The sequence below is a fragment of the Boleophthalmus pectinirostris genome, unplaced genomic scaffold (assembly GCF_026225935.1).
Source record: "Boleophthalmus pectinirostris isolate CB_2022bp ecotype Guang Dong unplaced genomic scaffold, ASM2622593v1 HiC_scaffold_20, whole genome shotgun sequence".
NCBI lineage: Eukaryota > Metazoa > Chordata > Actinopteri > Gobiiformes > Gobiidae > Boleophthalmus > Boleophthalmus pectinirostris.
Genome location: NW_026571153.1, coordinates 31,523,504 through 31,550,613, shown reverse-complemented (window position 1 = coordinate 31,550,613; position 27,110 = coordinate 31,523,504). Strand labels below are relative to the sequence as shown.

At 38.2% G+C, this 27,110-nt stretch overlaps 1 protein-coding gene across 1 annotated transcript in view; it reads right to left on the bottom strand.

Annotated features, from left to right (window-relative positions):
* Positions 1-25,967, bottom strand: part of LOC110163435 (cytochrome P450 26B1) — an 86,608-nt gene extending 60,641 nt beyond the window's left edge. Inside the window, exon 1 of the mRNA XM_020928391.2 lies at positions 25,205-25,967. Coding sequence (XP_020784050.1) covers positions 25,205-25,408 — 204 coding nt within the window. The 5' untranslated portion in view covers positions 25,409-25,967. The remainder of the gene's footprint in view (positions 1-25,204) is intronic.
* Between the last annotated feature and the right edge of the window lie 1,143 nt (positions 25,968-27,110).

The window sequence follows — 27,110 nt, the reverse complement described above, 5'->3', positions numbered from 1 at the left end:
ATTTAATTGGAAATGTGAACGACCTCGCAAAAACATCAGATTTCACAAAAAAAATCCCTGCAGTCTGAACGTAGCCATAGAAATTCAAAATGCTCTGTTCTATCGCGGTAGTTTTCAAGTTAACAACTCCGTTTACCTTTAGTTCCAGTCTGAAACTATCCAAATGATTCTAGTGAAATTTCACACACTGGAGCACTTCCTGTACTAACACATAACATAACAGAGTGTTTTCAGTTTGAGAAAAGAACTCAGCTTAAATATTTAGGATTTGTGCGTTAAAAGAATGAAATAAACACAAATCCTGGTATGTTTGCGATGAGGAAACAACACTAGAACACAGATCAGAAAACAGCGTAATACGGGCCCTTTAAATAAACGTGGAGAGGTGAGGTTTGGGAGCTGGTGGCACTAAGCAGTTTTCCACACGCCGGTTCCAGGTTGGAGTTGTAATTACGTTTTAGCACGCTCTCAAAGCTCCTGACAAACGCCACCGCCGTCACCGAGAACTCATAAACTCAGGTCTGTCTCTCTGGTCGCCCCTCCCCTAGTGCGTGGCGGGTTTGGGGCAGGGGTGGCAGGGGTAGCAGAGGTAGTAGAGTCTAAAAATACCCCCGTTATGTTGGGGTTGGCCTCGGGGCGAACCTGCCACCAGCCTTATAAATGTCCTCTTTGTAGGGCAGTGGAAATGTCCAACAAATCAGTCTTTTATTAGAGCAAGACAAAAAAACAGAGCTAATTATGTTTACACAGATCAACGCGAAAGGGACAGGAAGAAGGGAGGAGAAGGAGAGGTGGAGGTTTGAGAAGTATAAAAGAGAAAGCTGTGAAGTGGTTACTTAAAGGGCCCATATTACGGTATTTTCTGATCTGTGTTCGAATGTAGTTTCCTCATCACAAACAAACCTGGAGTTGAGTTTTGTTTCATTCACACATGTTTAACACACAAACCATGCATATTTACACTGAGTTCTTCTCTCAAACCCAACAACAACACTCTGTTCCACCTTGTGATGTCATGAGATAACACAGAAAGTGCCTAACTGTGTTTTTAAACTCCTTTTAAACATATAGATAAGTTGGATAAGTTCAGCCCTGGAATTGCCGAGCTGTAAGAAACTAAAGGTAAAAAGGAGCCATTAAGATGAAAACGACCACTTCATGACATCACAAAGTGGAACAGCGCATTTTGAGCTTTGGAGATGTCGACAGATTAAAAACAAAGGGTTGTGAATGAAACAAAACACAACTCCAGGTTTGTTTTTGATGAGGTGACAGCATTATAACGCAGCTGAAAGCTCACAGGAGTCAATTATTGCGTTATACATTACCTTTAAATTCTCTCTACCTGATTTTTTTGCATCTTAAAAACCCAAAAAACAAAACTAGTTAATTTTAGTTGAAACAGTTTGCAGTGGTCCAAAGTTCTTCCTCACTTATGCATCCTGAGCATCCTAATGATTCACAGTGATGTTTCTAAGCGATTTACACAACTTTCAGACACCGGAGCGAGTTTGAAGTCACGGAAAAGATAACAACTAGCATTCTATCACACACTTCCTGATTATCAAATGATAAAACATTTTATAATCGTATGGAGACAGAATAAAAGCTGCTGAGGTGACTCTTCAAACATGCACACGTGGATTCAAATAGTTTTTTGTTGTTTTTCCTGCCGAATACTCCGAATCTGATTATAAAGCGTTTTCTTATCCCAGAATCAGGAAGTGCATGGTTAGCATGCTAGTTAGCTGCATAGCTGTCTCCTGTACCGCCAAACATCAGCAACGCTACAGTAAGAGCCGATAAAACAGAGCGTCAGGAGCAGACGGAGCGATGGACACAGAGGCGCAACATACAAACTCTGGAAATAGCAAAAATAATCTTGTAAAATCGTACATTTAACCTGCAGCATCTCATCCACATTATCCATACATTTTGTTGTCTGTAAATAATGACACCCACATGACACAATGACACAGTCTGAGGTGTTCTTTAAAAGCAAAACGGTGGGAGTAGTTCCTCACGTGTGTCTGTTTACATCCACACAGCGAGGATCGAGGTGAAGCTGCAGATTAGTGATAGTGATTATCTCCGGCCTTCTGTGCATTGAAAAATCATGTATCTGAAGTTTTGCACCACATTTCACAAATAATAACACAGTTTGACTTGTATCTAAACTAGAAGTGCAGAAACCTGGTCTTTTGGACATTGAAGAGTGTCAAAGCGAGTGGTTTTAGTGTAGACAGGAAACAGCAGACACGATCGCACTCTCAACTTTATATCCTGTGGTACACAGACTTATCCCGCTGCAGTCTTTGTGATTGGAGATTTTAAGTCTCATGAGATTCTCCTTGTGTCTGTGGTGCATGCTTTTTGTTACATGTTTAAAAATCCTTTGAGACTGACAGCTTTCAGACATCAAATGTACATATGGGCCCAGTCAAGCAGAAGTATGCAACAAGGCCAAAAATTCAAGTTAATGCATCTGATATAAAAATGTATTCAACAGATAGTATATGTACTCGAGTTTATGAAACTGTTGACCTTTTTGGTTCTAAAGTTCCATATGTTTTAAACAGACCGTGTATGAAACATGGAACAAAAATTATTTCCCAAATTTCAAAGACCCAAAAATCATGTCAATAAATGGATGTATTTCATCATATCTTGTGTTATTCCATCTTTGAACTGTTGATGAAGGTACATGATTTTTCAAAAAAAAAAAAAAAGTATTTAAAATGATAAAAATTTGCTTGGAAGGACTGACATATTTTATAGAAATAGTTTCCTTTCATTTTGAAGTAATATTAAAGTATTGGGAAGAAAAAAGCTGACAAATTATGCAAAATCCTGCACCTTCTACTTGCTTGAACAATTTTCCCTCCTTTACTTTTCCCTCCGTTACCATGACCTTTCTTAATAAAAAATCATCATCATCTCATATCAAATATTCAAACCAGTTTGTTAAGGATATGTAAGTGAGAACCAAGAGTTATCACTGTTTGGATTTATTGCCCAAAAAGTGCTGCATATTTCATTCCCTCCGTTACCGACATGAGTTTTTTTAATTTTTTGTCAACAACTTGAAAGAATATCACAGGTTTAACTTGACCCTGTTGGAGTGTAACTCTTTCCTACATTCTGATACTTTACTTATTTCAATAGTCCCTCTAGTTTCTGAATAAGAGACATTTGAATGTCAAAAATCTGCCCCTGTTTCCCTCCGTTACCACTTGACCAGACCCAAATTTACAGTGGTAAAAGGAATTTAACTCATCAAATATGAGTCATTTAGCGGTGTTGGTAAAATAAATTGATAATAAAATGAATACTTTGTTTGCATTATTATCATGAAAATACACAAGTAACTTTACTTCATCTTTAATCTTAGTCTGTTGTGGATTAATAGAGGCAATTAAGTGTCATATTTCCTCAGATTTTTTTTTTATTATTATTATTTTTTTCCCAAATAAGAATTGTCTGAGCCACTATGAGGGAAAGACTATGAAAGTACATTTAATTATTGTTAAAAGTATCATTTCCGGAATACAGATGAGCGAAGCATCAGTATAACAATAGGCCTAAAGACTATAGCTTGTTTATGACTTTAAGCTCTGGGTTCACCTTGTAAACATGTCTATGGGAATCTTGGGGCCAAAGGGGGCCAGAGAGGGCCAAAGGGGACCAAAGTCAGGCGGACGCGTTACACGAATAATTTAAGGCGGCGTCGAAGGAGGAAACCAGGTCGAAGGCTTTGAGGAAATTCCTTCTCCTCCTTTTGAGACGCCAATCATTCAGCCGGTGCCAGAGATACCAAGGACCCAGCGCGTTTGAATGGCGAGCCCCACAATGGCCACCGTCTCTCCGCTGTCACGCCACGCCATCACAGCCCCGGCGGAGAAAAGCGCGAGGAGGAGAGGGGAACGTCGCCAGAAACGTGAAAGCTAACGGCGAGCGTGCGGGCGCAGGGGGGCGGGGCGAGCGTTTCAAAAAGGATCAGATTAAAAGGAGGAAAAAAAAAAACAGTGGGGGCTACGTATAGTTCAGCCAAAAGACACTAAGAATAGGGGAAAGGGTGGAAAGAAAAGGGGGATGGAGAGAGAGAAAGGACTGGCCCATGACCCGCGGACACTACAGAAAGTTGGATTAATGTTGTTCAATACTCTTTAAGTACTCACCCCAGGACCTCAGCTAATACCGAGACACACAGCACACAAAGGGCCCTCCATCAAAGGCCCTGCTTATATCTCCCATCCCTCGTATTGGCTCCGATGCAGTTTGATCAGTGGACTGGAGATGTATTATCGCTCAAAGGACTCCATCTACATTTTAGATTTCTGGGAGCGCCGAGTTTGGGTTACAGGGTTGAATATTCTGAGTTTTTTTGTGTGTGTTTCGAGGTTCTGTTGTAGTTTCAGGATACAAAAAGAGGATTTTGGACACTTGGTTGAGCTGCATTGTGATAAAGGTTTGAGTGTACTGAAGGAAACTGGAGGAACTAGTGGCAGTGCTTTTGGTTCAACGTTTTTTGTTGTTGTTTTTTAAAAAAAAATTTAAAAATATGGGCCCGGTCAAGCAGAAGTAAACAGCAAGGCCAAAAATTCAAGTTAATGCATCTGATATAAAAATGTATTGAACAGATACATATGTACTCTAGTTTATGAAACTGTTGACCTTTTTGGTTCTAAAGTTCCATATGTTTTAAACAGACCATGTATGAAACATGGAACAAAAATTATTTCCCAAATTTCAAAGACCTGCAAATCATGTCAATAAATGGATGTATTTCATCATATCTTGTGTTATTCCATCTTTGAACTGTTGATGAAGGGACAGGATTTAAAAAAAAAAAAAAAAAAGTATTTAAAATGCTCAAAATTTGCTTGGAAGGACTGACATATTTATTAGAAATAGTTTCCTTTCATTTTGAAGTAATATTAAAATATCTGGAAGAAAAAAGTTGACAAATGATGTAAAATCCTGCACCTTCTACTTGTTTGTACAATTTTCCCTCCGTTACTTTTCCCTCCGTTACCATGACCTTTCTTAATAAAAAATCTCATGAGTCAAAAAGTAAGAGGTTTTTCAACCTAATCTTGTACCATATGGTAGAAAACTATATGAAGCAAATATTCAAACCAGTTTGTTAAGGATATGGAAGTGAGAACCAAGAGTTATCACTGTTTGGATTTATTGGCCAAAAAGTGCTGCATATTTCATTCCCTCCGTTACCGACATGAGTTTTTAAATTTTTTGTCAACAACTTGAAAGAATATCACAGGTTTAACTTGACCCTGTTGGAGTGTAACTCTTTCCTACATTCTGATACTTTACTTATTTCAATAGTCCCTCTAGTTTCTGAATAAGAGACATTTGAATGTCTAAAATCTGCCCCTGTTTCCCTCCGTTACCACTTGACTGGACCCACATACATAACAAATCAAAGGTTTGGCCTCACCATTTCATTCAATGTTTTTTTTTTTTATATATATACCTTCTACTTTTTATACTTTTTCACGTTGGAAAGTTTAAAGTTTGGGCTTTCTGAGCATATTTCCGGCCATTATCCTACATCACGTGCAGGCTGCGTGTTGACATTTGGAAAACGAGTGTAAAATTTGTTGTGTCTAATTTTTCTTCCAAACACATGCGCTCCGTCCTTTTTGATTGGGCCAAAATTTGCCAAAGAGTGTAGTGAGTCAAAATAATCGACTGCTCTGAGCGTCTGTGTTTTTAACAATTGAAAAAGTCGCTCTAAGTGCAGTTATTTCTCAAATAAATGGCAAATTACGCATCTTGGTCTGTATAAATGTGCATCTCTTGCTATTTTTATTTGAAAGGTTTATTCCAGTTAAAATATACAAATCCAAATGTAATAAACTCCATGGAAATGCAGGAAGTGAAGTGGCTCTGTGCTCTGGACCTGACACCAGCTGTGACTGGCACCAGCAAATTCATAGGGTGACTGCACTTTTTTGTTGTTGTTTTGAGGTCAATAAGTATATTTTTAGTTTACTTACAGACTTGATATTTTTCATTTTTGTAGCTAAGGCCTTAAATGAAGCATTTTCTAATGTCCAAAAAGTCGTTTATACGTCTTTGCTGTGTGTTTTGTATGAAAGAGTGTGATTTTTTTTTTCATTTGTATTTCTGGTCCTATATCTTTTATTACAGCCATATGACACAACTACAGCAGCAGATTGTGAAATAACAGATTGTACTGCAAAAAAGATTTGTAAAACTTCATTAGGGGGTAAAAGGGGCAGTTTTAAACGTAAAATTAAGGGGGAAAAATCCAGGCGAGGAAAAAATTGTACTGAAATTGCCCTTAGGTCTGGAATTCGAATTGTGTAGAAAAGGAGAAAAAAGTAAAGTAACTCTATATACTTTTTAATGATTTTTACATTTGGATATTGTCACTATTACAAAAACAAAGGCTAAAAAAAAAAAAAATAAATCCTCTGTATGTAATTAATGCAACACTGTGTAACTTTCTTTCTGGAAGTACGCCTACATTACAGACACAATTCCATAGAAATAAAAAGTACGGAGATTAATACGTTTATGCCATACTGCGGAACATTCTAGCCAAAGAAACAACATTTGAACGCAAGCAACAAGCAGGAAAAGACCGTTCTCCAGGCCGAGTATGAGTCAGGTTTGTGGCGATGCGAGCCTGCTCATAGTAAGGAAGTATGTTTTTCCATGTTTCTTGGTGCAATAAAACATCCAAAATTGATATTAAAGGTGTATTGTGTAACTTTTTGGTAGGGGGATTTATGGAGACGTCATTGCTCTGCTGGGAATGTTCCACAGTGTGACATTAAACAGCTCTACCTTACATTTACTCAATTACAAGTGGTTTTATAGCTCCAAAATACCTAGAAAAACAGATATTCTGACTGTGAGCGGGGTCGCCTCTCCACAGATCTGACCTGTAACTTGATCTGGTTTGGTCTCCATGGAGATAGAAAGCTTTAAAGTCATACTGTGAGCTATTCCAGACAAAGCAGTAACATTTGACACACCCTCTACTAGAAAAATGACACAAAAAAACTCTTTAAAAAACTTAATTTACTTGAAACTTGAAAACGCAAAATTAGTCAGTTTACAGGAAATGACATGCAGCTTCAGCAACCTCTGAAACACAGGTGTCAAATATGCGGCCCAGGGGCCAGATCAGGCCCTCCAAGACCTTTAATGTGGCCCTCGGCTGATTTTCTACTTAAATATTTGAATTATATTTTCTATTAAAATATTGTTAATTTTCTGTGGTGTTTATCACAGCAGATTCTCCAGCGTCTCTGTACGTGGCCCCTCCCACCAGAGCAGCACAAATGAAGACTTGTCTCTTTCCAAACGCTCTTAAAGGACGATCGTTTTGACTGTTGACCGTGACACCCTCATCAGAAAAATGTCCAAAATAAAAAAAGTGGAGCTGAGTGCAGGATTTATCAAGAAAAACTGATTTATTCCTATTTGCATACAAGTTCATGTTAAAACATTGTGTTGAAATTGTATTTTTCTTAAAGTTTCAGGTTGTTCATAATATTATAATATTTTGTACAAGAAAAAGTTCATCAATTAAAAAAGATTTCTGTAATAGATTTGTGTTTCTCTGCACAAATATTTGAAGTTATTGTTATTTTTGGGGTTTATATGTCATGAGTTTTCTGATCCGGCCCCTTTGGGATCAAAGTAGGTTGGATACGGCCCCCGGACCAAAATGAGTTTGACACATTTTGTAGTTTTGTTTAATTTTTCATTTGTTTTTCCACTTCCTTGAGGTCAGTCTGTATGTGTCATGCCACTGGTTGACATGGTATTATACTTTGATGGATACGTGAGTGTTTGAAATTGTCTCAAAGTGTTTGTTTATATACTGCTGTAAAAAACTGAAAATCTTTAAATAAAGTGTTCAAATTTTTTCCTAAATCATCTTTTGGGTGCTAAAACCTAATGCAGAGTTCTAATCGAGGTTATCTGAATCTTTATTTTCTACCACGCTTTGATGGACCACCCTACTCTTTACCGTTAAGATTCATCAGATTGGTCAAAAAATGGGGACACCTGTGACATTTTTTGTATAAAACTGGGACAAATCAGTGGTTTGGGGTAAATCTGTTAGGACAGGGGAAACAGGGCTCAAAACTGGGATTGTCCCAGGTAAAAAGGAACGTCTGGTCACCCAAAAAAATAAAAAATAAAAAATCATCACAAATCCCTCAGATCATGACTGACCCGAGAATCCACAATGTTACACGCTCTTTTCACTATTTTATTCATACCAGCCATCGCAACCCGGGTGTGTCCCAGTTTAGAATTTTGAAACTCTGGTGACCCTATATTGGACGCTGTGCTAATCTTTTGGCTCCGGGCTCCAGCTCCGGGCAGAGGGGCAGAGGGTTGTTCTGGGGTGAACCAGAGGCCACGGAGAGCCACCGCCAGTGCCCCCCGCTACCTTGGCGCACAGGGAGAAGCAAACAACAAACGGCTAACACACAGAGGCTAACCGGAACAATGAGCGGCTAGCGGGGAGCGGCTAACGCGAACGTCACCGCCCAATCTGAGTCACTCGCCCAATTTGCGTCAGTCGTGAGCTTTACTGTAGCGTATTTACATTATTTTACTGACCGGAAACAGTCAGAAATGTCAGCTGGAACAATGTTTCGCCTTCAATTAAGTTAAATTGAGTTTGCAGAGAAAAACGCCGGTGAAACCATGAGCGGCTAAGGAGCTAGCGAGTGAGCTGTGCAGTGAGAAGGGGCATGTATTTTTTCTTCTTATTCGTCTTTTGTAACACACTTTTTGTACAAATTGTGCGTTAGAATTCGTGGGGAATTGTGAGTGAAGAATGACTGAATTAAACTACAAACGTAAAAGCTAAAAGAGTTTGAGAAAATGTTATCTTGGTTTGAACATTTTTACTACGTAGTGTAAAAATTTTACCCCTGCTGTTATATAAGTGATTCTGTAAATAGAATATTAAAAATTATTGACTAGTATTAACTTATATAGTAGTATTTTTCTTTTTGTGTGTGTGTATTTATTTGAAAGACAGATTTAACTTTATTGCAGGAGTCGAGTGTGGGACATTGTGTGGCATTTTCGCGAACAAAAGGCTAATTTGCTTCTTGGTGCGTTTTGGATGCAGTTATGAATTAAATTAAGACTGAACTGTGGCGCTTCTGTGAAAAAAAATAAAAAATCTTGACACGACAACTGGAGCGCGATACAGAAAAAAAAAAACGACAACAAAAAAACGTGCTTCGTCATTTATTCGTAATATTGCTGCGGAAGCGTACATACATTTTGTTTTTTGATGCCAAATAATAAGGTAAGTTCCTCGGTCGCTTAAAGCAATACTGTGTAACTTTCTGGAGGTACACGCCATCTGCATGATTCTGTGGAAGTAAAAAGTTAAAACCATACTTCGGAACATTTGCCATGGAGATACACGTGATGCCGTCCGCAACATTTCCATGGAAACAAGCAGGAAGAGCCCCTCCAAGTACGAATCGGGTTTGTGGAGATGCAAGCCCGCTCACAGTAAGGACGCAATACAAACATCCAAAAGTAAAAAAACACTTTTCGCTTTACTAAAAAGTTACACGGTGGGGCTTTAACAGTGATGGAAACAGTACTCAGAGTTAAAAGTACAGATACTAGAGCGAAGAAACACTAGTAAAAATAAAAGTATCACGTGAAAACTAAAAGTATGAAAGTATCTGTTTAAAAATGTACTTTATGAGTAAAAAGTTAAAGTATTTCACGCATGTTTTGAGGTTTAATAAAGCTTCAAATGTTGTGATTTTGGTACAGAATTGCGCTGAATTTTGTTCAACAGAAACATTTGAATCGTAATTTTGTCTAGCTCTTTTTATTTGTATATTTTCCTTTGCCTAACAATGAAAATATGGAGAAAAAAAAGGAGACAGGGTTTGCACAAGACACGAGATTTGGTACGCGAAAACGAGACAAAACGAGATTTTGATTTCGACGTTTCCATTTCACAATTTTGGATTTGCGGTGTCTTGATTTATTTTACTTAAAGGTGCACTGCGTCACTTTTCAGGTTGGGGGTCCTATTGCTTTGCCTGCGATGTTCCACAATTAAACTTATTTGAGATGCAAAAAAAATAAAAGCTCAAACTATGAACCACAAACTTTTCCACAAGTCTCAAACTATAATAAAAATCAACTTTTACGTTTCAGTCCTGTTCCAAAATGTAGTGGAGTAGAAAGTACAGATACCTGCTCTCAAGTGTAGTGAAGTAAAAGTAAAACTATGTACTTAAAAATCTGCTTAAGTAAATTACAGATACCTCAGATGTACACTTAAGTACTTTACTACTTGACTTTGTTATGTTCCATCGCTGGGCTTTGAGTAACACATGAGCACGGAGCCAAACGGGGCCCATAGTTTTCACACCATTCCTGAGTCTGCCCTGTGCCCGCCCCGTGAACTGTGCCCCTGAACGCAACGCAAGTGAAACATGATGCGTTCAGGGACAGGAGAAGGAGCGGGGCTGTGTGTGTGTCTCTCTGTGTGTGTGTGTGTGTGTGTTTGTGTTCATGATGTGTTCAGGGACAGGAGAGGGAGCGGGGCTGCTGCTGTTCACCGTACATGTGTGTATGAACGTGTGTGTGTGTGTGTGTGTGTGTGTATGTGACCGCACAAAGCCAGGCTCCAGAGTTCTGATGTGGTCTTGAAAAGAACTGTTATCGAAACGAGAAATCGAACCTGGAGAAAAGAGTTTAGAAAGAGTTTTGAAGCTTGTGCGAAAAGAACACACAATATTACAGAAGTGTGTAAAGTTAAACTAAAACGGGACAGGTAAAATGTATCGAGAGTGTATTTTTCGATGTTGTGGTGTGGTTGGATCAGCGGTGGAACACAACAAAGTAAAAGTAGTAAACTACTGCATTTAAGTATACATTTTAGGTATCTGTACTTTACTTGCGTACATTTTACAGCTGATACTTTTTACGTTTACTTCACTGTATTCGAGAGTCTGTTATCTGTACTTTCTACGGCACTCTTTACTGACACATGAAAAAATTGACAGATTTTTTGATATTTAACTCATTATTGGACCTTTGGACAAAATGTAAAAAAACTAAATAATGATAACTTTGACCATTTTAGAAATAAAAATGTATCATATTTGATACATTAGGCCTTTATAGCAATTTTATAGAACCCAACCACGTTTATTTTAGGAACAAACTAAATTATCTTTGATGCATTTAGAACTCAGAAAAACCTTTCTGAACATTTCCTTTTATGTTTTATAAATGTCTGAACAGGATGATTTTTATTTTGTCATGTGGAGGAGAGAAAACAGTTTGGGTTCTTGTTCAAGCTCAGATGTACATCACATTTCCCCCCGTACACATGTGTGAAATGATTATAAATATATGTAAAAAATAAATGAGTGAATCCTTTATATCCTCTGAACCAGTGAAATATAGATTTTTAGTGATTTTATGTGTGAAAATTGAAGAGGCAGGACAGTTACACCAAACAGACAATTACACCTTTCATTTATACACAAGTCATGCAAAGATCCAAATTCCATCATAATGCAATAATAATTGAAAAATATACATTTTTAAGGTGGCATCTTCGTTATGAAATACAAAAAATTGTGTGGTGTTAAATTTGGATGGAACTGCACGAATTCTGCAGATTACATCATAAAATGCATGCTGATGGATGAGGAACAGAATCACAAAGACCTGCTGTATCAAATTTGATACATACAATTTTAACATGATCTTTCTACAAAATGAAAATAAAAATCTGAAGACTTTATAGATTAATCTAAGAAAGTAAATGTTCATATTGGAGAATCACTAACAATATTTAGGCAATTCTTACACTAACCTTTTCAGAATTGACAAAGTTGTTCCTCCAAAAACAGAGAAAGTCACGCCCACCAACGCGGCCATTTTGAAAATGTTATTTATTGACAACCATGGAAAGACCACTAGGGGGCAGCTGACAAGTATTTAATTGTATGCAACAGGTTTTTCAGGAAAAATATTGATTACGTGAGTGGGCAGAGGTCTCACAATGTTGTGTATCAAATGTGATACAAATGACTTTATAGGGTTAAGTACATTTTTAAACATGTACTTTAATATTTTTCACTAGATTTTCTTCATGTGATACTTTTACTTTTACTTGAGTATTTCTATTATATGCTCTAGTATCTGTACTTTTACTTAAGTTAGGGTTATTTGAAAAATTAACTTTGAACTTTGTGGCTAATACATATGATAATGTTCAAAGTTTTTGTCACGCGGGTTTTTTTTGCTGTTTTTTTAGGGTTTTCAGAGGCAAGCTTTTAACATCTCTATAAACTTTTTTAGCAAGCAAGTGAAATCACAGTCAGTCATTTTTTGAATTAACAAATCAGTTCAGAATTTTGGCTTCACAATTTTTGATTTGTTTAATTTGAAGTTTTGGTGTCGCGGTAGCTGCTTTGTGGTACTACATTTTTCAGGCCCAACAAAGTATCGGCTGAATCAATATTTACAAACTGATATCCGATCCAGCACATCTTTCAGTATCCGAGCGCCGATAATATCCGATACCAGTATCTTGTGATGACCATGTGGTAATACAGGAAGTGCTCCACTGTGTTTTTGAAGCCTACACACCTTCACTATTTGGACAACTTTAGACATGGAGTTGCCAATCGCTTTTATTTTGAAAACTACCACTTCATGACATCACAAGGTGGAACAGAGCGTTTTGAGCTTTGGAGGTGTCGACAGACTAGTAATAAAGAGTTACTCAAATGTGTGTGAATGAAACAAAACACAACTCCAGGTCCGTTTTTGAGGTTTTGAGGAGAAGCTCACAAGAGTCAATTTTCCGTACTGAGTGTAGGGTCATTATAGTTTATTATGAAACATTATTTTACTTCCATACAGAGAGATAAATAGTTCTTCTGACCAAGAACAAGGTGTAGGGTCCACTACCCGCTTGTCTCCATGGAGATGTTATTGCTTTGCCTGGAACGTTCCTTTGTATGACTTTAAACGTATCCATCTTGCATTTATTCATTACGGATGTTCCTAATGCTCAAAAATACAATCAGGGGTCCCTCTCTTTTTCACTGACAAAATTTCCAAACTTTTCCATGACTTTTATGGGTAAATATGAAATGTTAACCCTTTCCACTCACCTTGTGGGGTAGCCGCAGGGTCTTAAAAAGTCTTAAGACGGTCTTAAATATCATGTTCCTAAAATTTAAAAAAGCCTTAAAAGTCTTAAATTATGTTATCCAAGTCTTATTTTTTTCACAAAGGTCTTCAATTTCATTAGCCTATTTTTTTGTATACTCAATTTTAAAAAGAGGGAAAAAAAAAAAAAAAAGCATGAAATCACATAATGGAAACGAACATCTAATTTGGAGTATGCGCGAACAATACTTAGTTTGTCTTGTTTGAATGTTTTAAATGAATTTTTGTCCATTTTACAAGCAACCCATCTGCTATAAATGAATTCTGAATGAGATTTTTTTCTGAAAGTATTTTTTGTTATTTAAATCACTGAGTAATGGTCATTATTAGAATTTAATCTGGTGTTTTTCGCTCGCATAATGGGTCCGATGTTGGTCTTAATTTTCATTTAAGTGGTCTTAAAAAGGTCTTCAAAAAGTCTTAAATTTGGGGTAGTCAAACCTGGGGACACCCTGTTATGGTTTGGGATTATAGTTTTTGAACATTCAAAATCCTGTCAGTGCATTTATTGTCGTCTCTTTTAAACAAAAGGCGCAGACGTTCGGAAATAATCAGAAGATGATCATGAGAACTTAACAGAACTTTCATTGAATTTACAAAATTCCGTGACTTTTCCAGGCCTGAAAAATGACATTTTCAATTTCCATGACTTTTCCGGGATTTCCATGACCGCGAGAACCCTGTACAATTATTCCATCTGTGAATAGGGGCGCCTCTCCACAGATCTGAACTGTAGCGTAGCGTCGTGATGTAACCTGCTGTTTCCCTCGAGATTGGTTTAACTGGTTTAATCTACATGTCTACTGTGGAACATTCTAGCCAAAGCAGTAACATCTCCATGGAGACAAGCAGGTGGCGGACCCTCCTCTAGAAATGTTACACAGTGAAGCTTTAATGAAGACTGGGACGGATACGAAACCACCAGACAGGTATGTTTTGGACTACGACAATAAAGTCAAACCACAATCTCCAAATAAGTCCAAATAAATACAGACAGGAAACGAACGTCGAATTTTGGGGAGAGTCCCGTGTTCATTTCCTTCAGTCTAGTCTTTGCTTTGTCTGGAATGTCTCACAGTACGGCATTAAACCTTTCTGTCTTCATGGAGACCGAACCGGACCAAGTTAGAGGTCAAGATCTGCGGAGAGGCGACCCCGCTCACAGTCAGAATGTTGTTTTTGTAGGTATTTTTGAGCTCTAAAACCACTTGTAATTGAATAAACGTAAAGTAGAAGCTGTTTAATGTCACACTGTGGAACATTCCAGGCAGAGCGACGACATACCGTAGAAACAAACAACGGTGACGGACCTTTCCAAGACGTTTAACACCAAAAATTGTCCAGAGCGCTATCTCCGAATAAGTCTGAATAAATAGAGACAGGAAAAGGCGCGCAGACTCTCAGCATTGCCTGTACCGCGAGGGCTAAGCAGATACGCCCCTGGACCCAAACTGCAGCCCGTTCAATGAATAATTTTGGGGAGAGTTCCGTGTTCATTTCCTTCAGTCTGACCCAGTTTCTGAGGCCAGTCTGCGCTCCATCTGTGTCCACTGTACAGAGACGCAAATGAAACCCAAAACTCCACAGCTATGGGCAAAAGCACCGCTCCACCACCAGATACAGACCAGTGCGGAGAGTTTCACTGCAGATTAAAGCTCCCGTGTTACGCAAAACGGACTCCTGTGAGCTTTAAGGCACGTTCTGATGTTGTTACCTCCTCGAAAACAGACCCGGAGTTGTGTTTTGTTTCATTCACACGTGTTTGAGTAACGTTTTATTATTCCTCTGTCTACATCTCCAAAGCTCAAAATGCTCTAATGTTCCAACACTGCAAAAAAAAACTTGGATAAAATGTAAGATATAAACACTTAAATCTATCAGAAAATGACTTAAAAGTAGTGAAATGATGTGTCCATGCAGCAAGATCAATTTGACAAGTTATTTTAAAATAAACGACCTCTAGACTAGAATGAAGCATTTCAGAAGTAGTAAGTAGATAATAAATCTAAAATGCGATACTTTTACTTTTACTTGAGTATTTTCTTGCTCCAGTATCAAAAACAAAATCAAGTATCAAAGGTTATGAGTCCATTATAGTCAATGGGAAATCTTTGTAAAACAATACAAAAAAATAACAGATTTAATTTGTATTATTATTATTTAAAATACAAAATATAAACTCTTAAATCTATCAGGAAATGACTTAAAAGTAGTGAAATTATCAAGGAATTGACAAGTTCTCTTAAAACACACAACCAACATCTCAGAACTAGGGTTAGGGTTAGGGTTAGTAGGTAAGTAGATAATAAATCTGAAATGTGATACTTTTACTTTTACTTGAGTATTTTCTTGCTCCAGTATCTATACTTCTACTTAAGTCAAAAACTAAATCAAAAATCTTCCACCTCGAGCCAAATCAAAGGTTATGAGTTCGTTATAGTCAATAGGAAATCTTTGCAAAACAAAATAATTGATTTAATTTGTATTATTATTATTTAAATGTTTAAATATAAACTCTTAAATCTATCAGGAATTGACTTAAAAGTAGTGAAATTATCAAGTGAATTGACAAGTTCTCTTAAAATAAACGACCTCTAGACTAGAATGAAGCATCTCAGAACTAGTACGTAGATAATAAATCTGAAAACAAGATGAATAACCAGATATAAGTTTTCAAATCTTGGCCAGATCAGAGAAATTTGCAGCGAAATTTGAGCTGTGATATCACGAAGCAGTAGTTTTCAAGTTAGCAGATCATTTTTACCTTTAGTTCAGTAGAGATCAGCAATTCCAGGACTGAAATCATCCAAATGATTCTAGTGAAGGGGTGTGGAGTTTAAAAACACAGTGGAGCACTTCCTGTATACATGACATCACAAGTTGAAACAGAGTGTCTTCAGTTTGAGAGAAGAACTCAGCCTAAATACAAAGGGTTTGTGTGTTAAACGTGTGAAAAAGACAAAACACAACTCCAGGTCTGTTTGTGATGAGGAAACATTTGAACTTAGATCAGAAAATTGTGAAATTTTAAAGTAACAATTGCTGGCGATTCTCGAATTTTGACTTAATTTGGAGGGATAAAGCCTGTTGAAAATATAAATGATAGTCTTACACCAACCAAGAAGGAATATGAGAAGGAAAGTTGAACAAATTTTGAAAATTAAAGGAGAATTCAGTCCAAACGTTTGTAACAATTTACACTTACAAAACATTTCTTTAACTCTTCAAATATGATTTCAACTCAATAAAGGTGTTTTCTTATATTTTTAATTGTCAAATCCTAATTTCTATGTACATTAGTGGAGTTTTGGCCTAATGTATGACATGGTTACTAGGTAAGAGTTACGGAATCCCCTAACGTGATGTCATGCTTTTCAACCAGGAAGTCAAATTTGAAACTTAAAAAATAAAATAAAATGACCAAACTGGAGACAAAAAAAACTACACTTTAAAATTATGAAAACATTTGAAACAGCAGAACAGAGTTAGCTGGAGGTAACAGACTTCAGTAGAGGAATCGGGATGGACAGAATATCACGAAATATGAAAAAACAAAAAAAAAATTGACAAATGAAAAGATTCAGAGACGTAGGAGGGTTGCCAGAGCCCGCTTTGAAAACATTTGCAATTGCGTTTTAAGACGAGAACAATGTTTTCCTGGACAAATCCTCACAGAAAAGTTAGGCCCATTACACTCTGCATATATAATACTTTTAATACTATACTAATATATAGTACGTACCTTGGAAACTCACTATAGTTGTTTATTTTTTGTTATAATGTCATAAAAACATTAGAATTATCATCTGTTAAAATCAGTTAATCGTAGAAAATATGATTATGTCAACTTCACTTTGCTTCCAGTCCTCATTTCCAGAATTCGGAGCATTCTGTGACAGGATTTGAAAGCGTCTGTAGTAAAAACGTATGAAAAATAAAATGTAGAATGAGGAGGCGTGTCCAAACTTGTGACTGGTCATGGAAGATGTGGAAGTATTTTGACCGCCATAGTATACTGACCCCAGAGTCAACATATCGCCCCCATAGGATTTGGACTCCCCTTACTTTTTTTTTAGCAGTTACTTATCTGATTATTATTTCTTATGTCAGTTACTTTGATTATATATTACTACTTCTTTTCAGGTATTTTAAGGAATGTTTTGATGGGTAACAACTTTTGTGTAAATGTAACGTGTTGTTAAAATTGCATATGCAGCATCGTAATCTTGTCACTTTTTATATTATATTTTACATTGTTATGGTTTTTAGTTTGTTCAGATAATCCTTCATCATAATGTCAATTTAGGCAATGGTTTGTAAAGATAATGACCTTGAATTTAGTCATGTTGTGTTATTCTAAACATACTGGAGGGTCAGATAACTATAGTCATAGGATTTTGATCTCCTTTACATATAACTGATCATTGTCAATATTCAACTAACATTACTAATTACTTCTTACTTTACATCCTCATAATTATAATAAACATATTGGGGGGTCAGATTACTATAGTCATAGGTTTCTCCTATTTAACTACTCAATTGATCAGCCCTGTCTATTTTAACAAGATTCCAAGTCATTAGACATCACTTTGATTACCTCACTAATTAATAACTACTTATGTCATTTTCAGTAAAATATGTTTAAACAACTAAGTCATTCAAAAGTTATCATCGACAAAAATGCATCTGAGTTCTTCAAAAAACACTTTTAATTATGTCAATATGTTTTAATTTGCAGATATAGTATTAATATTCAAAGTTTGTCTATAGAATTCAAGTTCTTTATTAATAAAATATAGATTTTCATAGGGGGGGTACACCACACCGGTATCAAAAAGCTGGTTTTACGATGTATCTGTAATGGAGAAAGACACGAATCTTCACGTTTTTAACTCAGAATCTGAAAATCAGCAGTCCAGTGCTGTGAGTGAGCGAAAACGAGATGTAAAAAGCTGATTATACAAAAAAGAGGTGTGAATTTACAGTGGAAATCTGTATTTTAAGTCAAAATAAATAAATAAATAAATAATATAAAACGCTAAAACTCTGAGCCTGACTTTTTTTAATATTAGTGATAAAGTTTCAATTTCCAGTGTGAAATCCGGTTCATTTTTGTCGCTTTTTGTCGAAATCCTGTTTTTCTAATTCTTACTTTTCGGTAATAGTTTGGTGAATAGTACATGTGGTCAATATTTATCGTAGTTTTACATCAGTCAAGTGACAAGTTTTGACCCTTTGCGGTTTTAGAAAGGTTTTAGAAAGACCTTTTGCAGCCCGTGTCCAACCAGGAAGTCTTGAAGTGTTCTTGTAAATTTATCATTTATTGGTTACATTATTAAAGCTGCGGTGGTTCGCGAAAATCTCAGAACTGTGCACAAAGTCTCTCATTTCAGAACATTTTATCAATCGGAAATACAGTGTAAACGAAGAGTCTGATACCTGCTAAGAAATTTCAAATTCAAATTTAAATCTTATCGATACACAGAAAGATGAAAAAGTAAAAGTATGCTACCAAATATTTCTTACATCTACCTAACCAGTACTTTGCTTTATTTCTTACTGTCACTTCTACGCTTTTGTTACTGATTGCGTTCAGTATAGAATGACCAGATTTTCAAAAAAAAAAAAAAAACTGGGACACCATAGTTTGGAGCGGTTGGTAAGAATAAAATTGTGACACAAGTGCATAATTAAAGAAAAGAAGAAATGAGTCAGTATAGTCACATTTTCTTTGTGTTTTTGTCGTTTTTAAGCAGCTTTTCTGTATTTTACCTAAACAAATGACAATGTATGCCTCTCTTTACTGCTGGCGGGGAATCAGGTCAAAAATAGGGACACCTGGGACATTTCTTGTATAAAACTGGGACAAATCAATGTTTTTTTGATAAATCTACAGGGACAGGGGATAGGGCTCAAAACTGGGACTATCCCGGATAAATAGGGACATTTAGTCACCCTAGTTCAGTGTTTCCCAAACTTTTTTTCTGGGGATTCATATATTCACGACCCAAGTCAATAGACATACTCGTAAATCACAAAATAAAGGTGGATTTGAGCATTATTGAACATTAATGAGGATATTTTATCGTTGACTGAATGATCATTTCTCTGAACAATTAGTATTACTCAGGTTTTAAACAATGGAAAACAGTCACTGAAGCAGCAATAAAAGGATCCATAAGTCGCCTATTTGGACATTAACTGTAGCCCATTTCTTTTTCTTTTCAACATTCAACTGAACCAGCAATATTGGAGTAAAATTAAACTTATGTTGCAGGGATACATACAGATCGTAACAAGGCAAAAAAGAAAGAAAAAAAAAACACTGAAACAAATCACTGGTTTTGTATAACTCTACAGGGACAGGGGACACAGGGCTCAAAACTGGGATAAATAAGGACATTTGGTCACCCTAGTTCAGTGTTTCCCAAACTTTTTTTGTGGGGAACCATATTTTAAAAGTCACAAACCTTCACGTCCCACCAAATAAAGGTGGATTTGAGCATTATTGAACATTAATGAGGATATTTTTTTGTTGACTGAGTGATCGTGTCTCTGAACAATTAGTATGACTCAAGTTAAACAATGAAAAACAGTCACTGAAGCAACAATAAAAGGATCTATTTGGACATTCGCCAATATCAGACTTAAAACTTTTAAACTTTTAATCGCCTATTTGGACATTAAATGTAGCCCATTTCTTTTTCTTTTCAGCATTCAACTGAACCAGCAAGATTCGAGTAAAATTAAACTTATGTTGCAGGGATACATACAGATCGTAACAAGGCGACCCAAAAAAAATCTCTTGTAACCCACCTGAGGATCGCGACCCGGTCTCTGAGTAACACGGGAGTAGCCGACAGTCACGGCCCATGACGGGGGAGACTGTTGTGCGTGTCTTTGGGAGAATAAGAGCGCTTGATCTGTATCTATATCGAAACGCAATGTTACACGAAAGATTTAAAAATACTGGTGTCTGAAGAGAAGGAGGCTAATAACAAAAAGCATCAATAGTTACGAGTTTACATACACGTTTATAGAATCACGTCGTATTTAACACCAGTTTCTCGCTATTTTTGCTACTTATTTAGAATTTATTACTACCAGGTGTGTTTTTGCTTTTTTTAAAATTATAATATTAAGTTACAAAAAAGTTACGAAAGTCAATGAAAATGCTTTGTCTGTTTCATTTTTAATATTATGAGTCAATATTAACTCAGAAACTATCCAAACTTACAATAAGTACATTTTTACACGGCATAAAAAAGTCTACTAGATTGAAAAATGTTACACTTTGACTTTCTTACGTATTTTCCAATGTGTTTTTTATCTACAAATGCCAAATAAACCTGCGCAAACCTGCTTTAGCTTGCTGCTGCTAGCACTGAATCTCCTAGCGTCGGGCTAACGGGCTAGTGCTAAAGCTAAACGCCGCACGCTAAGGCCAATACCGCGCATTCCAATGTACATATATCACGTCGTGCTGTTTATTTGCTCAGTCTTATATGTATTTAGGCTAATTGTGGCGAGCGTTCCGGCCACGTGCTCCAGTGAGAGTCTCCGGGAGCTCCCATTTGGCTCCGGGACTCACGCGCTAACCGGAGAAGACAGCATTTTGGCTCTGAATCCGTAAAACTATTTCTAAGACTCAACCAGATCTGGTACAAAAGTGAGATTCTGAGATGTGGGGAGAATATAGAGTTTCTACAGAGGCGCAGAGGAGTAAAAAAGAGGAGAACGGACTGTTACAAAGAGTTTTACAATAAATTAAAGATCAGTGCTGGTTTGTGGAATGACAAAAAAAGGAAAACAAAATAAAAATATGAGATATTTACCTTGGAAATACTGGTATCTGAAGAGTTTAGACCAATTACATAAAGAAGCTATGGGCAGTAGTGGAACGTAACAAAGCAAAAGTAGTAAATAGTGTACTTAAGTGTAAATAGTAGTATCTGTACTTTACTTAACTACGATTTACTTTTACTTCAGTACAGTTGAGAGCAGGTGTCCGTACTTTACCACTGCATTTCCTCTACATTTCTGAACTGAAATGAAAAGTAAAAGTGTTTTTATTATAGTCTGAGTCACGCTGAGGGTTTATTTGGAACACATTTATAGTCTGAGCAAATAAAAATATACAAATAAAAACTAAAAAAACTTTTCAGTTGTTTCACTTGAACAAAATTCAGCGCAAATCTGTTTCAAAATCACTACGTTTGAAGCTTCGTTAGGTTTCAAAACCTGCTCGAAATACTTGTATTTTTTACTCTTTAAGTACGTTTTTAAACAGGTACTTTCATACTTCGATTTTTTCCATGCTATACTTTTACTTGAGTATTTTCTTGCTCCAGTATTTGTATTTTTACTTAAGTCTAAAACAATATCGAGTACTTTTTCTACCTCCGACTACGGGCGAACTAAATCAAAAGTTATGAGTCAATTGTACATTATAGTCAATGGGAAATCTTTGTTAAAAAATACAATCGATAAAGTTTTAGCAAAAAAAACCAACAATGCATCTATTTAAAAAAAGAAAATAGAAAAATTATGTGGATAACGTTGCATAGGGAATAAAAAAGTCACTAAATGTTATAGTATTAATGTTAAAATATGAGATACGTTTCGTTATTCTATTACAATTTTCTATTTTGAATCGCTATTTAAATTGGCGTCTTTAGTTTTTTTTTTTGTTTTAAAGAGAAATTTTGAAAAAGCGTGTTTGACAATGGAGTTTTACATTATTATAGTTCGATCGCGTACAATATTTGCAGAAAAAAATGCCAAAAAGAACAATAAAAACAGGAAAATATGAATGTTTTGATGGACCAAAAAATGTGCGATTTCTAATTTTTACCGTCATTTCCCATAACCTTATAAATAAATATTGCGTTTAAAGCACATTTTGGTATGGCTGATGCAACTGTAATGATCTGTATGAGTCACATCCGGCTCTCGCACACACACACTTACACACACACAGCCTCTGATTACATTCACCTTTGACCCTTTGACCTTTGACCCCAAGATTTCCTCCTGAACTCAGAGGTCAAGGCCAGGGCCGTGACCCCAGCGCTCGTAGAAAACTCACAAATGCGTGACTATGTTTGGTTAAAGTGCAAAAAAATCTGACATTTTCGACAAATAATTTGATTTCTAAAGTCAGCTTGCCCATTCATTTTTCCCATAGACTTTAGGGAAGAAAAAAAAAACATTAAAAATTTGTGGTAAAAAATGTCCAAAACATCTAATTCCATTTAAGATCGGTTTCTGAAACTTTATAAACCGCTACTTTTTTGGACTTTAAACTACCGCGTTATGGATATCAGATACTTTAAACTTTTAATATTAGAATTTTTTTGAAAAGTCTATGGGAAAAATGAATGGAAAATGTACTTTGAAAACCTGAGATCTATTGGTTTACAGTTTGGTTTGGAATAAAAACAGCAGAATAAAACTCTCAAAAGCCATTCATTGTGCTTCAAAGAACAATGTGCTCATAAATATGAACAAATATAATGTCAAAAAGCAAAAAAGCAAATAAAAAATAAAATATAATTCAATTAGAAAATTTACTTTTTGCCATGAATATTTTTGGCAGTGTTCTGAAGTATATTTCGGAAATAAGGTGCACTTGCAGAAGTCCAGTCCACCATTTCCTCTCCTCCTCTGCCCCTCCCCTCTTTCTCTCTCTCTCCTCACTCTCTCCCTCTTTTACCTATCTCTCTCTTTCCCTCCTCTCTTTCTTCTCTTTCCTCAGTCTCCCCCTCTCTTTCCTCTCCCTCTCCTCAGTTTCACTCTCTCTCCGGTCTCCCCCTCTCTTTCTCTCGCCACAGTCTCTATCCCTCTCTCCTCAGTCTCTCTCTCTCTCCACAATCTCCCCCCTCTGTCTCTCCTCTTTTTTCCTCTCTCTCTCACTCTTTCTCTCTCTCTTTTCTCCCTCTCTCCATTCTGTAGTTTTTTGAGGATACCTCCCTCTCTTTGCTTCCTCGCTCTCCTCAGTCTCTCCCTCTCTTTCCTCTCCCTCTCCTCAGTTTCTCTCTCTCTCCCGTCTCCCCCTCTCTCTTTTCTCTCTCCACAGTCTCTCACTCCTCAGTCTCTCTCTCTCTCTCTCCACAATCTCCCCCTCTGTCTCCCCTCTTTTTTCCTCTCTCACTCTTTCTCTCTCTGCTCTGCTCTGTAGTTCATTCCTCACACCTCTCTCTCTTTCACTCTCTCACTCCTTCCTCTCTCTCTCTTTTCTCCCTCTCTCTGCTCTGTAGTTTTTTCGGGACACCTCCCTCTCTTTGCTTCCCCTCTCTCCTCAGTCTCTCCCTCTCTCCTCCGCTCTGTAGTTCATTCTGCACACCTCCATCTCTCTTTCTCCCTCCCTCTCTCTCCGCTCTGCTCTGTAGTTCATTGTGCACACTTCCCTCTCTCTCTTTCTCTCTCTCCTCAGTCTCCCTCTCTCCGTTCTGTAGTTCATTGGGTACACTTCTCTCTCTTTCTCCCCCTCTCTTTTCTCTCTCTCTGTCCTCCGCTCTGTAGTTCAGTGGGCACACCTCTCTCTCTCTTCCTCCTCTGTCTCCTTGCCTCTCTTTTCTCTCCCTCTCTTTTCTCCCTGTCTCCGCTCTGTAGTTTATTGGGCACACCTCCCTCTCTCTCTTTTCTCTCTCTCTCTCTCTGTTTCCTCCCTCTCTCATCGCGCACGTCTCTCTTTCTCTCTGTCTCTCTCTGTGTGTTTCTGGGAGTGTGACAGTGGAGTTGGGGTCAGAGCTGTTGTAGAGTCACTTTTATGAGCACATTTAAACATTTAAACATTTAAACATGTCTGACCCGCTGCGCTCTCAAATGTGACAGCTCCACGCGCGCCTACGGGACGCACAGCACGTACTCTCACGTACTCTCACGTACTTTCACGTACATCTCACGTACATCTCACGTACATCTCACGTACATCTCACGTACATCTCACGCGCACAGGTGACTCTGAATCCGTGACAAATTACTGAACACTTTGAGCTTTGGCATCAACACAGAATAAAATTGACTTTTTTTCAAAACTTTTTGTACAGTTTGTCCCACGCACGAGCTTTCCTCCTCGGGCATCAGCCGCCTTTGATGTGACGCGTTTTAAATGAATCGGCTCCTCCTGATGTGGAGCCGAAGTGAGCGCTTCGGAACGCAACACGTGAGAAGAGGCGCAACGAGACGGGAAGAAACTTTTACATAAAAATGTGAACTGAAAAATGTAAGTGAAAGTTTAATAACCTCCAGTGATCGGAGTCGCGAGCCTCTCTGTCCCTGACGGACGCAGAGCGACGCAGAGGGACGCAGAGGGACGCAGAGGGACGCCCGTGCGCTTTTGGAGCCGCGTTTGGAGCGATGACAGAGCCAAGAAACAGTCTGACAAGAATGAGAAGTCAAGTTTTCTAAATGTGTCTGATATAAGATGAGGCAGAAACAGTGACTCTGTGAGTCAAAGGTTTATTTTGGTGCGTTAAAGAGAGAGGCGCGTGAACCAGAGAAAAATACCATTTCTGTTCACACAGATTGAACTTGCAGACACGGACGTGAGTGCGCGTGCTGCTTTAAGTCAGTCGACGTGATGAACCTGGATGAAAAAGTTGTGTTTCAGTGACACTGCGCGGTCCTAATTTAACTTTGGAACAATTCGAAAGTGCATGAATGAAGCTCAGTGGAGAAAGTAGAACTGTGACTCTCATCTTCAGTCACATCTGTGCGCCCGTGTGGCATCTACGTAAATAACATAAAGTACAAAAGTACAACAGCGGCGCCTGAAGCAGCGCGTGAGTGACTCCGGGACACAGCTCTGCACATCCAAATAAGAAGGAACGTGACAAACTCTATGGTTATAAAGGTGTGCGTAAATCAGAAGTGCGTGTGTGTTTTGAGCACATCTCAAAGTGAACATTTGAAGAGTTTTGAATGAGTCCCGCCCCGTTACCTGCACGAGCCAGTGGCACGTCTCTCCGATGATCGGGAATCCCATGGATCCTTTGGGCATGGGCAGTTTGCAGTTCTTGTCGCGCGTGGCCGTCCACCGGAGCTGCCACAGCTGCTGAGACACCGCGAGCAGCAGCGCCACGGACACGAGGCACGCGGCCAGAGTGGCCAGCGCGGACACCAGGTCAAACGTGCTGAAAACCATCGCGAGGGAAGTCCCGTTTGTCCCGTTGGTCCCGGAGCAGCGGTGGAGCGCGGGGAGGAGGCCGTGTGCAGTCAGAAAAGAGCGCTCCGTTGTTGCGTAAAAGCGCAGTGGCTCGCGCGCCTGTGAGGTGCTGTGTGCGCTGAATGAATGGGCCGTTTGGAAGTCTCTAAAAGGACTCAGTCTCTGCGAGAACTCGGAGAAAATACCTGAAAAGAGCCACAGAAGGCGTCTGTCACTGGCACCACCGCGGTACAATCCACCTTTACGCACAGGACGCGCCGCCCGCTGCTCTGCGTTTGGCTGAAGCTGCAAAACTCATTCTGTGTTTACAAAAGTTTAGAAAAGTTTTCAAAACTCGGCAAAGTCCAAATCCTCAAATATCGAGTCTAAACGAGACTTTAAGAGATGTCAGAGACGTGCGTAAAACGTCTCCAAAGCGCGGTCCTGGAGCGGCTGTGAGCGGGTGAGTCTCGGCTCCACAGAAGTGTCAGAGATGCTGGAGGTCAGGGATGGACCGCGGCTCACGGACGACTGTAGCTGCGCGCCTCAGAGCGGCTTTGAAAAGGTGCTCAGGAGATGCTCTGGTCCTCCTCCTCCTCCACCTCTCTCTCCCTCCTCCTCCACCTCTCTCTCTTTCTCTTTCTCTCCCTCTCTCTCTCATTCTCTCACTTCTGTAGACTGCGCGCGTGCTTGTGCGCGTGCACTGTTTATACAGCGCACTGGAGCTCAGTGAAAGCCTCTCTCTCTCCTCGCGCTCTTAGCCCCGCCCCTTGAGCCTGGTGCTCGTGGAGGCTGCGTGGAGCGTGCTACGTCTGGCCTCGCGCCAGACTCACAAACAGAAACAGAGAGAGAGAGAGAGAGAGAGAGAGACAGAGAGAGACAGAGAGAGAGACAGAGAGAGAGAGAGAGAGAGAGAGAGAGAGAGAGACAGAGAGAGAGAGAGAGAGAGAGAGAGAGGCGAGGTGGGGGAGTGGGGGGGACGCAGAGAGAGAGAGAAAGTCCGTCCCTCCTGAGCTCGGGGCTTAAGTCGTGTCCTTGTTGTAATAATAAACACTCTGGTTCTTACATGAGTTAAGAATTTTCTGCCAGAAGGAAAGAAAAAGAATGATTTTAATTTGGCATTTCACCCCAAACTGAAGCGTCCTGAAGCGCGCGGTGCGTCACCACAGCGTCAGGCCACTTCGAGCCCGTTTGAGTGAAGTGCTCGTGGACTGACACACAACACAGTCACTACAAGAACCATGTAAACACGAGGGTCTGGAGAGTCAAGCCAGTTCAGTCACGCTTAAAGAGTGAGGTCAAGAGCAGGGAGAGACATCCAGCACTACACTGTTCCCTACTCTCATATTAACTAAGAACTCAAATAAAGCCCAGAATTTAAATGTTGTTATTATGATTACTTTTTATTTATTTTCAATTTTATTTTACTATTTATTATTTTTTTTATTTTAATTTGTTTTTATTTTTTATTTAATTTTACTGCATTATTTATTTATTTATTTATTATACTTGTATTTTATTTTATTATTATTTTATTTTTTTTATTTGACTTGCATCTTTCTTTTACTGTATTATTTTTTCTCATTTTTATTTATTTATTTGTTTTGTTTAGTTTTTTCTGCACTAAAAAAAAAAAAAAAGCAGCGAGGAGCCTGCAGGTATTTTCTCAAAGGCTGAGTGCAGACTGCGGAGCGTCTGGGAT